Source organism: Lissotriton helveticus, chromosome 5_1 (assembly GCF_964261635.1).
Source record: "Lissotriton helveticus chromosome 5_1, aLisHel1.1, whole genome shotgun sequence".
NCBI classification, from domain to species: Eukaryota; Metazoa; Chordata; class Amphibia; order Caudata; family Salamandridae; genus Lissotriton; species Lissotriton helveticus.
In genome coordinates, this window is record NC_136065.1 from 281,492,056 (window position 1) to 281,504,346 (window position 12,291).

The following is a 12,291-nucleotide window of genomic DNA, read 5'->3' on the forward strand; positions in this document are numbered from 1 at the left end:
ACGGAGTCACGTAGGGCGCTTGCAAGGGTGACGGACGCTTGCAAGGGTGACGGAGTCACGTAGGGCGCTTGCAAGGGTGACGGAGTCACGTAGGGTGCTGGCAAGGGTGACGGAGTCACGTAGGGCGCTTGCAAGGGTGACGGACGCTTGCAAGGGTGACGGAGTCACGTAGGGCGCTTGCAAGGGTGACGGAGTCACGTAGGGTGCTGGCAAGGGTGACGGAGTCACGTAGGGCGCTTGCAAGGGGTGAGACTGAAAATTCATCATGGGGGCCACCCATTACCGTCAGACTGCTGAGAAGGAGCTGGCAACAGAGCACCACCACAGTGACAGCACCCTAGCCGCCCAGCTCCGAGGCATGGGAGAAGCATCTCAAAGGCATACAGTGAAAGCAAAGACTTGACTGGAGTCTCCTCGTAGGCCACTGAAGTCAGAGGGCGTCCAGGGCGATGACCCGGTTCATTATGGGAGCAAGGAAGACCAGACCAGCCGTGGGAGGTACAGAGCAGAGACAGCTGACGAAGCATAACAGTAGCCCATTCTGCCTAAGATACAGGAGTAAAGTAAAATCCTCTTTTTTGTTCACCTCATTCCTCTCTGCTAGATTCTGCAGGTATTCTGAGTCTGTGCTCGGGGAATTCACTTATTAAGTTCTCGATGCACGTATTCCCCTTAAAACGTGTAGCAAGATTGAAAGATTGAGGACTTGTTGTTGCAGGTAAATGCGTTGTAATTAATGGATCAGCTACATACACACAATCTGCTGTCTTCAGTACTAAGTCAGCATCACCCAGTGAGAGGGGGAGGCCTGCTCAGGGGCCTAACACAAGGCCCATAGGCCCTGAAGTGCAGGTGGACCTTCCCCCAGGCCTTGGGGATCCTCTGGACCACAGCTAGTGCATCTGATGTTTGAAGTTATCAGCTGCCCCTCGTAAAAGCTTCAGCATCTTCAGAATCAGCCTGACCTCAGTGATTTGATTTGATTTTTATAAAGCGTGACAATTGTCGGCAGGCATCAAGGTGCTATAATTACAGTAGTCTGCCTGTATGTGTTAATAGGGGCTGCCTGAATAGTATACAGCCAGGTCTTAGGTGCCTTTCTAAAAGGCAGGTGTCCATTGATGCAGTCAAAGCCCAAGGAGAGAGTTCCAAAGTCTGGCAGCAGCAAGCGAAAGGCAGTGACCCGCCCCTCTCTCCCAGACCAACCTGCAATATTAACCATCTTGCTAGTTGTATAAGAGACCTCTTCCGGGAGTGGGCGGGGGGAACAGCCATGACAACGCGGGGATTACCCCGCACTGCCATTACAATGCAGGGATTACAATGAAAGTCGTTACAACGACTTTCGCTGGAGGGCGCTGTTGGATAGGGAATAGTTTAGTTTTCTATCCAATACCTTCCCTACTGTCAACGTGGGCTGGAGTTGCAATAGAAAATTAAACTATTCCACTATCCAGCGCCCTCCAGAGAAGTAACGACTTTCTTTGTAATCCCCGCGTTGTAATGACATGCGGGATAAAAGCCCGAGTTGTAATGCCATAAAACCGTGGGCGGGCCTTCTTTTAACGCTTCCGGAAGGTAAATGTGCGATAAGCACCACCTTGCATGCTAAGGGCCCTCCCCGAGCCAGTCCTCATCACTATCCTACCTTGGAAGCCACCCCCCTCCACCTTCTGCTTCTGTATTGTCCCTCAGAGTGGAGAAACGTGAGAGGCAGTGACATGACCCCAGCCCTGCATCCTGCTGGCGCTGTCCTTACGAGTAAGTTTTCAAGAACCTTTATGGGCGCAGTTGATCTCAAGCATACACCTTCCTGTGTGTTTATTTCGTATGACAGTGCATCAGTGTGCTGGAGGTCGCTTCAGTGAAGTGGTTCCTCGTGCCCCAGTGTCCACGGCCTGAAGTAGAGTTCTAGCACCTGGATGCCCTCACGGATGATTAGCCACGCTCTACTACAAGTCTTGTTTGATTGATTGAGTGGAGAGAGACCCAGCTGTAAATTGTTTTGTGCTGGTGATACTCACCACCAATGTGAACCCCAGAAACCACCCGCATCACAATAGTCCAGGTAACAAAAAAGAAGCTGCTTGTGAAAGGAGTAGTGTGGTGCCGTGTGGTCTGCCACTCTGTCCTGCAGGCTAGCGGGCAGCTTGCCTAAGTGGAGACCATACCTGCCAACTCACACGGTGCCACCATGTGGCACGATATAGGCTCTCATCACACGGTCTCTTGGTAAGGAGCCGATATCACATGGTGGCAGGGAAAACAAGCTGAAAACCACTTTAAATAGTGGTTTTCCAGCTAATTTTGCGAGGCTTTGAACTGCCAAAGTCCATTAAGGGTGTGAAAACTCCCCAGGACATCGGCACCAGCCTCAAAGAGTTTACTTTTTTGGGTGGTGGAGGGGTCAGGGAGCAGCCTGGTTTTCAAAAGTGCCTCATAGGTACTTCTTGGCACGAGGCCCTGCCCCTTTCAAGGCCCCTCCCCCTTCTCACATGGTGAGATTGTTCTGCAATGGCAGGTATGGGAGACTGAGGTAGCATCTTGGAGGGCAGGGAACATCGAGCAGTAAAAACCAGGGGCCTCATTTAAGAGAAGTGACGCATCGCTGCATGAAAGCAGCGATGCGTCACTTCTCAGTGCGCCTTTCTTGCGACATGATTGATGCGTCATATTTACTGTATGACACATCAGGTCACAAGGAGTTACAGATACGTCAGTATTTCTGACGTATCCGTATGGCGCAGAAGTGGCGCATTGTTGCAGTGTGTCACTAAAGTGATGCAACTCCAGCAATGTGTCCTTTCACAGTCTGCATCAGTCTTACGCCTGCTGTGAGGCTGGCGTAAGCTATTGACGCATTTGCGTCCTAGAAGTGGCGCAGTGAAATCTTATAGATTTCACTGCGTCACTTCTATGACCATTTCTTGCGTCAGAACACCCCCCTGCATACATTATACCTGGTACAGGTATAATGTGGCGCAGGGGTTTACAACGGGTCGCATCTACCTAGATGCGTCATTTTGTAAATATGGTGCAACAAGGCAAATTTGTTACGCCGCTGGTGCGTCACAAAAAATGACGCTCAGTGGTGTAAAAGTGACGCACGGCCTCATAAATAAGGCTTGTGCTTTCCAGCTACTTGGGCAGTAAGCCTGAACCTGCAGACATGGCAGGCACAGGAAGAGCTCTGAGGTTACCTAGTTCCAAGCGTGAGTAGTCTATCTAGTCTGAGTTTTTTGCTTTGCATTCTGGGACTGATAGTGTGTTAAACAGGACTGCAAATGCCAGAAACCAAAGCAAAAAAAAACAGAACTAGAAGAGTTACTCATGCATGGATACTGCAAACTTGAGAGCTCTGCAGACTTAGGACTGCAGAGGAAGTGCATAGGGAAAGACAGATGTAGGTGGTGGGAAGGGACTATCAGTGATTGCAGATTCCGAAAGGGCCTTGCACTGCTGCTAGTGTACAGGATCTGGACGTTGCTCAGGCAGGTATGTTAGATTTTGGGGTATTCAGGCCTCATTATCATCTTCCTAATGTTATTGAATTATAAGATCATACGCAAGGACCGTACCGGCCACACAGGAGGAGGAATCGCCATCGTCCATAAGAAATCCATCCACATCTCAACCAGCTCTGACATCAATCTCGCCAACTCTGAACACCTTCACTTCCAGATCCACATCGACCCCAAGACCACACTTAGAGGCACCCTCCTTTACAGGCCACCAGGTCCCCGCGCACAATTCAGTGAGGACATCACGGACTTCATCACTCCACACGCGCTCCCCTCCAAAGATTACATCCTTCTGGGAGACCTCAACTTTCACCTTGAAAAGAACAACGACCGCAACTCCACCACCCTTCTGGACAACCTCGCCAACCTCGGACTTAAACAACTTGTCACTACCCCCACCCACATCGCAGGTCACACTCTCGACCCTATCTTCACCTCCAGCAATCATGTCTCCTTCAACCACACTACGACTCTCCTCTGGACTGACCACAGCTGCGTTCACTTTACCTACAACAAGCCCAAACCCAACAACCACCCCCAACCAACTCTGCAAAGAAACTGGAACAAAATCACCATCGACCAGATCTCCTCATCGCTTCTTCTAAACCCCCCAGCCCACTCCTCAAACTCCGACCAAGCTGCCACCAACCTCACCCTATGGTTATCCAACAGCGCCGACATCCTAGCACCACTGAAAAAACGACAAAGCAAACTTGGCAGCAAGAAGGCCTCATGGTTCAATGATGATCTTAAGAAATCCAAGAAACTCTGCCGCTCCCTTGAGAAGGCCTGGAAAAAAGACCCAACCACCAGCACCAAGGACGCCTTCAAAAACGCCACCCGCATACACCACCAACTGATCCGAAAGGCCAAGAAAACCGCCTTCAAGGACCGACTAGATAACAACGCCCACAACAGCAAGGAACTTTTCAACATCGTCAAGGAATTTACCAATCCCTCGGCCAACTCTAACGACATCACCCCCTCTCAAGCCCTCTGCGACTCCCTAGCCTCATTCTTCCACAACAAAATTGCAGACATCCACAACAGCTTCGACAACCAACCCGGAGACCAAACCACCCAACCATCTGCTGGACCTTCTCCCCCCTCGAACATCCTTAATGACTGGAACCCAATCTCCACTGAGGACACCATCCGCCTGATGAACTCCATCCACTCAGGATCCCCCACAGACCCATGCCCTCACCACATCTTCAACAAAGCAAACTCCATCATAGCACCGCACCTCCGAGACGTCATCAACTGCTCCTTCAAATCTGCCACCTTCCCGGAAAGCTGGAAACACGCTGAACTCAGCGCCCTTCTGAAAAAACCCACAGCGGACCCCACCGAACTCAAAAATTACCGCCCCATCTCGCTCCTTCCATTCCCGGCCAAAGTCATCGAGAAAGCTGCCAACAACCAGCTCGCCGCCTTCCTCGAAGCCAACAAATCCCTCGACTCCTCACAGTCCGGCTTCCGAGCAAAACACAGCACTGAGACCGCCCTCATCGCAGCAACAGACGACATTCGAACTCTACTGGACAATGGAGACACAGTCGCCCTCATCCTCCTCGACCTCTCCGCAGCCTTCGACACAGTCTGCCATAGCACCCTTCTACAGCGCCTCAGAAACATCGGAATCCAAGGAAAAGCACTAGATTGGATCACCTCGTTCCTCACCGGAAGAACCCAGAGAGTCCGCCTTCCACCTTTCAAGTCAGAGGCCACTGAAGTCATCTGCGGCGTACCACAAGGATCTTCACTCAGCCCCACCCTTTTCAACATATACATGAGCCCCCTCGCGGCCATCGCCCGCCAACACAACCTCAACATCATCTCCTACGCGGACGACACTCAACTGATTCTATCACTCACCAATGACCCTAGCACCGCCAAAACTAACCTACACGAAGGAATGAAAGAAGTAGCCGAATGGATGAAACACAGCCGTCTGAAACTGAACTCAGATAAAACAGAAGTCCTCATCTTAGGTACCTCCCCCTCCGCATGGGACGACTCTTGGTGGCCAGAAGCTCTTGGAAAAGCACCCATCCCGACAGACCACGCACGGAACCTGGGCGTCATCCTGGATTCCTCACTTTCAATGAACAGACAAGTCAACGCCGTCTCCTCATCCTGCTTCAACATTCTTCGCATGCTCAAAAAAACATTTCGTTGGATCCCCACCGAAACTAGGAAAACGGTCACCCACGCTCTGGTCACGAGCCGACTGGACTATGGAAACACCCTCTACGCCGGGACTACCGCTAAACTCCAGAAAAAACTCTAACAAATCCAAAACGCCTCAGCCAGGCTCATATTAGACATCCCGCGTAAAGAACATATCTCTGGTCACCTGAAAAACCTCCACTGGCTTCCCGTCAATAAGAGGATCACTTTCCGGCTCCTAACCCACGCACACAAAGCACTCTACGAAATCGGACCAGAATGCCTCAACACACGACTGTCCTTCTACACCCCCTCCCGCCAGCTTCGATCTTCCAACCAAGCCCTTGCCACTGTACCTCGCATCAACAAAACCACCATGGGAGGTAGATCCTTCTCCTACCTGGCAGCTAAAACCTGGAACTCACTTCCCACTTACCTTCGCCTTACCCAGAACCACCTAGCATTCAGAAAGCAACTTAAAACGTGGATATTTGACAAGTAATTCCCCACCCCTCCTTAAGCGCCTTGAGACCCTCTGGGTATGTAGTGCGCTATATAAATTATCTGACTTGACTTGACTTGACTTGAACAGAGTTCCTATTGGGATATATTTTTATATTAATTCGCCACACACCTAGCTTGCTCAGTGAGTCTGCTCAAGGAAATGAGTGGGAGCCAGAGATGGGGAAGAGAAGGCTGGTGCACAGTTAGAAGGCTCTATTTACTCAGTGAAACTGTTAAATCAAAAAGTCCTTACTGTGGCATGTTAGGCTAAAGTGGAAGGATGATAACTCTGGACTGAATCTGTGTGTCTAATCCCTGGCAGTGTGGAGTTCCCAGCATGTTACTGACTCCCGGTGTGATGTTTGGAAACTCATTTGATTGACCTACTATTTTTAAATAATTATGCAATGGAAGTAGTGTAACTAGCTGCACTTCTGTTTAAAGTGGCTAACTGTGCCACTAGATGTATAGTTCTGCTTTGAGGTCTAAATTCCACTTTCTATGTAATGTGAGAGAAAGATTGATTGTCTATTGCTACATCCTTAAGTTCAATCTGACCTGCCAGATGGCACTGCTGCCTCTAGTCAACAACTGTTTCATCTATGTTATGTGAAAGATACTGCTGCTGTCCAAAGGCAGTAGGATCTATGAAACCTGTAATGTAGATCTAATGTGTGAAACCTGAACGTTGAATTTTGCCAGCTGGGGAAGAGACCTCGGTATAACATTAATATGTATTTATAAAGTGCACTTCACAGGAGGGGTTTATAACAGCTGTGTATTGTTACCCAACGTAATGATACTCGTTTTATCGACTTCAGGAGGATGAAAGGCTAAGTGGGCCTGCAGTTTATAGTGAACACATGTAATATATGAATACAAATATGAAAGATATTGCTTTTCTTCTAAAGCCACCGTCTTTGGGACCTTAATTGCATTCATATAGCACTTCATACACCTGATGAGGCACCATAGCACATAAGTGATCATATAGTTCATTATATCGTAGGGCATTCTTGACTGGAAGAATGTTGATTTGCAATGTTGACTACGTGTGAAGTGTTTCTATGCTTAAGTGAGAAGTGTGGTAAGGATGGGAGACACATTTAACACATTGGTTTTATATGAAATTATTGTATCGCACTGGTTGGGAGGATGTTGGTTATGTGTGTGGCTTATGTGGAACTTGTTTTTGTTTCTTGTGTGATGAGTAGTGGACTGCACTCCCCGTGATGCTACAACGGTGCTGCTGTGCTAATGGTGAGGAGTGAGAGATGGATGCAGATGTGTGCCTACCATCCGAGATCGGTCCTAATTCTTCAGTAGGAACGGGTAACTTCCGGTTCTTCGGTGGAAATGGTCCCATATCATCTGGTGCTCGTATTATCCTTGTGGTCAATATAATAGTTTGTTCATTGGTCAGTATGACTCTGCATCATTAGATTGCTAGAAGCTAGATCTTCCTTTCTTGCTGAATTTCAAGTTGTCTTGGATGTTGCTTGTCTTTGCTGGGAGTGAGTTCCATATTTTTGACCTACACGGAAGGAGGTTCTTTTTTTGGAACTTAGCTTATGAACGATACCGTTATCTGTAGAAGGGGAAGCCTCAGGACGCTCTCATGAACAGTCTTCCAATTATAGATGGGTGCCTTTTTTTCTGGGTCACTAATTCCAACCTGCAGTACTCAAGGAAGGGTCGGTTAATTTTCTGGTGCGTCTCAGTGGAGCTAGTTCTTGGCTCGCTGTGACCACTCCTGGAGGTTTCTTAGCTCATGTTTTGCAGCTTACCACCGTCCTGCATTCACCCAGGCCTATTGCTTGTTGTGATGATCTAAAATTACTCCGAGCTGAGAGGTTTTGTCAGTTTGTCTGCAGACGCAGATTTTCATCTGAAGAGGGCGTCGCCTGGTTTCTCTTTAATTACTGTCCTGCTGGTGCATTGTGTCTCATCTGTGAACGAACATGTCTCAGTTACACAGCCACTCATTTATGCAACTGGAAACGAAAGGCTCTTCTATGTTGCCCGGTCCTTGTCAAAAAATGAGGTTAGTCAGCCTAGAGCATCAATTGTGATCCTGGAAGTTGCTGCATCAGCGTATTATGGAAGGCCAATAACATCTTGACATTTCTTACCTCTATCCAATGTCTGCAGCAGACCCCTGATGTTAGCGAATGCGATTTTTATGCCACTATATGCACAAAATTTAGATTTTTCACAGCCGGCTGGGCAGAAAATCTGGATTTTATTAACCCCTACCGCGCTACCGCGTTTTCCCGCTGTGCGTTGGAAAAAAAAAATGGCTTGTTTATGACAAAGCCAGCTCGTCATCCGCGTAGCGCATGTAACACCCATGACGAGCTGGCTTTGTCATCAGCACTGAAGGGGTTAAGGACACGAAGGCTAATAGGTAACTGTGAAATAGACTGACTGATGATAAACTCTGGATGTAAAGAAGCCTCTTTAAGTCGGAGGTAACCTAAGTGTCTTCAAGAAGGCACTCATTGATAATGTGAGTGATATCTGTTCTCATCGTTGATGCTCCCTAGCTTGATCTTTGGAGCCGGACTAGAACCTAATGAGGAAGTAGTGTCCTCTGTGCAATGTTATAGAACTGAGGGCTAGATAAATGAAAGTTAGGAATAGTGATCTCCTAATTGCGATTTTTTGTGAATCGCAATTAGGAAATCGCGATTCCTAATGTATGAAACTCTTTTGAGTTTCATTAGCGATTCGTAGTGGGTCTAAAATAGACGTTCCTCGTGAATAATAATGAGGTAGGTCACAATTTGTGACCCTCCAGGTGCCACCATGTCTGTGATTGCTTTTAAAAAAGGAATTCGTTTTTTTTAATGCATCCTGTTTTTCAGGATAACGGGATGTGTTTAAAAAGAAAATAAATACTTTTAAGTTTAATTATTTAAGAGTAGGCAGTGCCTGCTCTCAAAAAATATTTTTTCAACCATTTTCAAAGGTGAAGTGGTCCTTTGGGGACCCCTTCCCATTTGTGAATGGGTATCACCTACTTTCAGTTGGTGGTAAGTGCGAATGTTTTATGACCGTGTTTTGGTCGCAAAAAGTTCAGTATTTGGATGGGCCACCCCAACCACACCCCTTCCAAATACCAAATGACAAACCCTTATTGAGATTCCAGGATACCAAATTGCAATTTGGGCTTTGTACATCAAAAAGGCATTTTTGTTTTGGCAAAAGGCCTTATTCTGTGAATCGGGCCATTTGTAAAGCAACCATGTTTCATACATCTAGCCCATAGATATCTGAGAAGCGTTTGCAGCTGCAAGTGGGTGTGCGCCAGGCAAAGAAGTCCAAGATACTCTTGTAATTTTAAAAAGTCTTTATTTTCAATTGATATTCTCAAAGTGTTAATAACACATTAAGCTCAGCCAATGCGTTTCATTCTCATCCGAGAACTTCGTCAGGGCTTGAGTTAAAGCAAGCAAAAGTTCAAAAACGATAGGTAGTTGTGGTCCAGTATAAGTGCTCCAGTTTAGTAAGCTGGAGAAACGGGGGAATTCCTAGGGCAAGGCAGTGCCCGACAAGGAGATCCGTAATGAAAGCTCAAAGCGCGACGGTCCTTCATACGGACCGTCGCGCTTAGAGCTTTCATTACGGATGGACCATTACTTCGTTGTGATGCAGTGGTCTTTAAAGAGGGGTGTAGATATGTTTTGCTCTAGTGTGCTGTTCTCTCTCTATGGAGCTTGTTAAATGCTACCTAATTGTATCCAAACTGGTAGTGAGTCATAGGTCTGGTCTTGTTCTTTGATGACCTCATGCAGTAAGTCTTCTATGACATCATACCCTTTTCTGATCCTTTGCTGATTGGTGTGGAGTTTGTGTGAGCTCACTAGCATTCCTGACCTATTTCTAATTTCCACCATATCTGGTGAGGAGTAATTCGTGATCCCTTGTGCTTTTCTGACCCCTTGCTGACTGCACCTAGTCTTTTGTTAAACCCAACGTCAGAGCCTATGGCCTGTTCTTACATCTTGGAAGCTTTACACTGTGTTCTGTTGATAAAAATACATAGGTTAATCTGCTTTTCTTACTCTTTGCTAACTATGCTTAGACACATTTTATTTCCTCTATCGGCTCACCTCTTTTCTGGGTTATCGTTTACTTCACCCAGAACTATATGAAGTTATGTGTGATGTTGTGAGCTTTTGTGACTCTTGATAACTTAGCCCAGTCTGGTTTTAAGTTCTTGGTAACCTCAAATGCTTGACCTTTCCTCTGCTCCTTTTCCCTCAGGTTAATGAAATGGATACAGATGATGATCCTTTACTGCACAATGCTTGGATTGATGAGGAAGAGGAGGTGACCTTTAATGTGCCAAAGAGTTGCACTGGATCTAGGCTATGCAGGCCATGCCAGAAGAGCTATAAGCCTATACAAGATGTGCTACCCATGCCTGGCTTCTGGAATGTCGTGGGTTGGCTTTTCACGAACCCCTATTCTGCTGGTTTTATACTTTTCCTTGGATGTCTAGTGCCTCTGGTCCTCTCAGCATTAATGTTCTTTGTGTATGCCCCACTCGATATCGATATCTCCTACAATGCCTTTGAGATACCGAACCACGAGTCCTCCAGACGCTTTGATGCTTTCACCCTGGCCTTAAAGTCTCAATTTGGAACCTGGGGTCGGAACCACAGGGAAGTGGCAGACTTCTCATCTGAAACACTACAGCGCTTGATTACCGAGAAGCTACCACAGAGCATTCCAAACTCCTCCCATTTGGAGAATGCTCTCCGAACCAAACGCAGCACAGTCAACTCCGAGCCTTACCTTAGCAGGAGCCCGGATGCACAAGAAGCCAACCACACAGCCCGTCGCCCAAGAGGAACATCCCAATGGGACCACCCTAGTGTTTACACAAATGCTAACACGCAGACCCATGCCCATTGGCGCATTGAACTCATTTTCTTGGCGCAGGGGGACAGCGATAAGAACGTTTTCACCAGAGAGCGCCTTCAGACTATTCACCGCATTGAGAGGAAGATCATGGACCACCCACGCTTCAGGGAATTCTGTTGGAAACCCCATGAGGTTCTGAAGGACCTTCCCCTGGGCACCTATTCCTACTGTGCTCCACCAAGCTCACTTCTCACTTACTTCTACCCAACGGAGCGAGGGGGCAAGATTTACTACGATGGAATGGGTCAGGACTTGGCCGACATCCAGGGTATGTTCACAGGGGTAGGGGGGAGGAAATTGGAATGGGCCTGGATCTAACTCATAGGTTCATTTAGAGGCCATGAGAGAAAGTGGAAGGGGTGAGTAAAACATGGTTAAACTGCCTAGTTAGGTTATTTAAGGGCAACAATGGAAGTGAAAAGGATGAGTGAGACACAGAGAACTGAACTTATAAATGGACATATAGAGGGTGGCCGTGAAAGGTATGTCTCCTGTAAACAGTCTACTGGTACTTATTAGGGCCACAAGCATAGGTGTAAGGAAGAAATGGATTTATCTCCGAATGATAGTGAATGCTTAAGAGGCAATTAGAGGAGGTGAAAGAGCAGATCATTACAGTACGAGAATGATCAGTGTGGAAATACATGCAAATGGAAGGGATTAATAAAGAAGTGTCAGATTGGCTTTTTGATTATGACATCTAGAACTCTGTCAAAATGTAAAAAGGTTTTATCTGTTGAAATTGGACTTAATGCATTTAGAGCCAAATGAATATCTGGCCAGTTAGGGAACTCAATTGCAACAGTGACAGAGCTCCCTCTCTGCTAAGACTATGGTTCTCCAACTGACTTAAATGGGGGCAGACCATCATCGGCGACGGCGTAGACTACTCTGTTTCCTCCGTGGTCAAAATTCTTTGACAGTCTGACGGACTAAGGGTCGTCAGTGGTTGTCTATATGTTCACCCTTCCTAATTTAGATGAGCGGACATATAGCCATTTTCAATGCTCGTCACTGCCAAGAAAAACCTTGTGGTAAGGCTCTCTAAAAAGTGGTTGATACCCCCTCACCATGAGACAAAACTCCCATGACGAGGGGTGCATTTTTTGGGGTTAATTTCTTTTTGAAAATAAAAAAAACTTGGTAAGTTTGCCGTGCAGCT

General features: G+C 47.1%; 1 protein-coding gene across 1 annotated transcript in view; it reads left to right on the forward strand.

Moving 5' to 3' along the window:
- The first annotated feature begins 292 nt into the window (after nt 1-292).
- DISP3 (dispatched RND transporter family member 3) overlaps nt 293-12,291 on the forward strand; it is a 105,006-nt gene continuing 93,007 nt past the window's right edge. The window contains exons 1-2 of the mRNA XM_078640903.1: nt 293-498; nt 10,467-11,397. Of these exons, the coding sequence (XP_078497029.1) occupies nt 10,476-11,397 (922 nt within the window). The 5' untranslated portion in view covers nt 293-498; nt 10,467-10,475. The remainder of the gene's footprint in view (nt 499-10,466; nt 11,398-12,291) is intronic.